This window comes from Cariama cristata, unplaced genomic scaffold (genome assembly GCF_000690535.1).
Source record: "Cariama cristata isolate BGI_N322 unplaced genomic scaffold, ASM69053v1 scaffold18008, whole genome shotgun sequence".
NCBI classification, from domain to species: domain Eukaryota; kingdom Metazoa; phylum Chordata; class Aves; order Cariamiformes; family Cariamidae; genus Cariama; species Cariama cristata.
The window spans coordinates 696-1,593 of NW_009629581.1; the positions used below are offsets into that span (position 1 = coordinate 696).

At 62.6% G+C, this 898-nt stretch overlaps 1 protein-coding gene across 1 annotated transcript in view; it reads right to left on the reverse strand.

Moving 5' to 3' along the window:
* Positions 1-898, reverse strand: part of ARHGEF17 (Rho guanine nucleotide exchange factor (GEF) 17) — a gene marked incomplete at its 3' end in the record, with an annotated part of 10,558 nt that overhangs the window by 243 nt on the left and 9,417 nt on the right. Inside the window, 2 exon segments of the mRNA XM_009705223.1 lie at positions 18-79; positions 680-854. Of these exon segments, the coding sequence (XP_009703525.1) occupies positions 18-79; positions 680-854 (237 nt within the window).

Genomic DNA, 898 nt, shown 5'->3' on the forward strand with positions numbered 1-898 from the left:
GGCCGTCAGCATCTTACCCTGCCCGCCACGGGGCTGTGAACCCCCCGCCGATGCCACCGCTCTCCGTTCCTGGGGGTATCTGCGACATGTGGGACGTGGGGAAGGGATCCCCAAACCCCCCCTGGCTGGGATAAAGCACCCCGGGGTGCTGTCAGACTGGGGCTGCCTGATTCTGGGATTAGGCAAGATACCCAGGGGCTGCCCTGCTTCTGCGGGGGATCACGCAGGTGCCCAGGGGTGCCCTGTCACCCCGTGGGATTACGAGGATGCCCAGGCATTGTCCTGTTTCTGCGTGGGATTACGCACATGCCCAGGGGTGCCCGGTTACCCCGTGGGATTATGAACCCACCGAGGGGATGCCCTGTCATCCTGTGGGATTATGCTGATGCCGACGGGCTGCCCTGTTTCCTGGTGGGATTATCCAGCCCCCCAGGGGCTGCCCTGTTTCCCCGTGGGATTACGCAGCTGCGTAACACGGAGGACGAGCGCCGTGAGCACAGGGAGTCGCGCGCAGGGAGTCGCGTTTCCTTCCCTAAAACCAGTCGGGATGCCGGAGATATTAAATTTCCCAGAGCTGGATGCTGCCAGGCATCGCATTTTCAAGGCAAACGATGGGCATGGGTACCCACTGGAGAGAGCGATGGGCACCCACTGGAGACATGTCACTGGTGGGACTTACCGGCGAGCATTTTATGTACCGGGGGGGTGATATCTGCTTCGGCCAACTGCTCGTAGCTGGTGGCGTGGTAAAGCCGGACCTGGGCGCTGCTCTGCAATGCGACCCACACGCCGGTCCCCGTGCTCACCATGCAGGTGACGCTGCGCCCGCCGTCCTGTCCCACCTGGAGCGTGTGCTGTGGGTGACAGAGACACAACGATCCCACCGATGATGTCACCA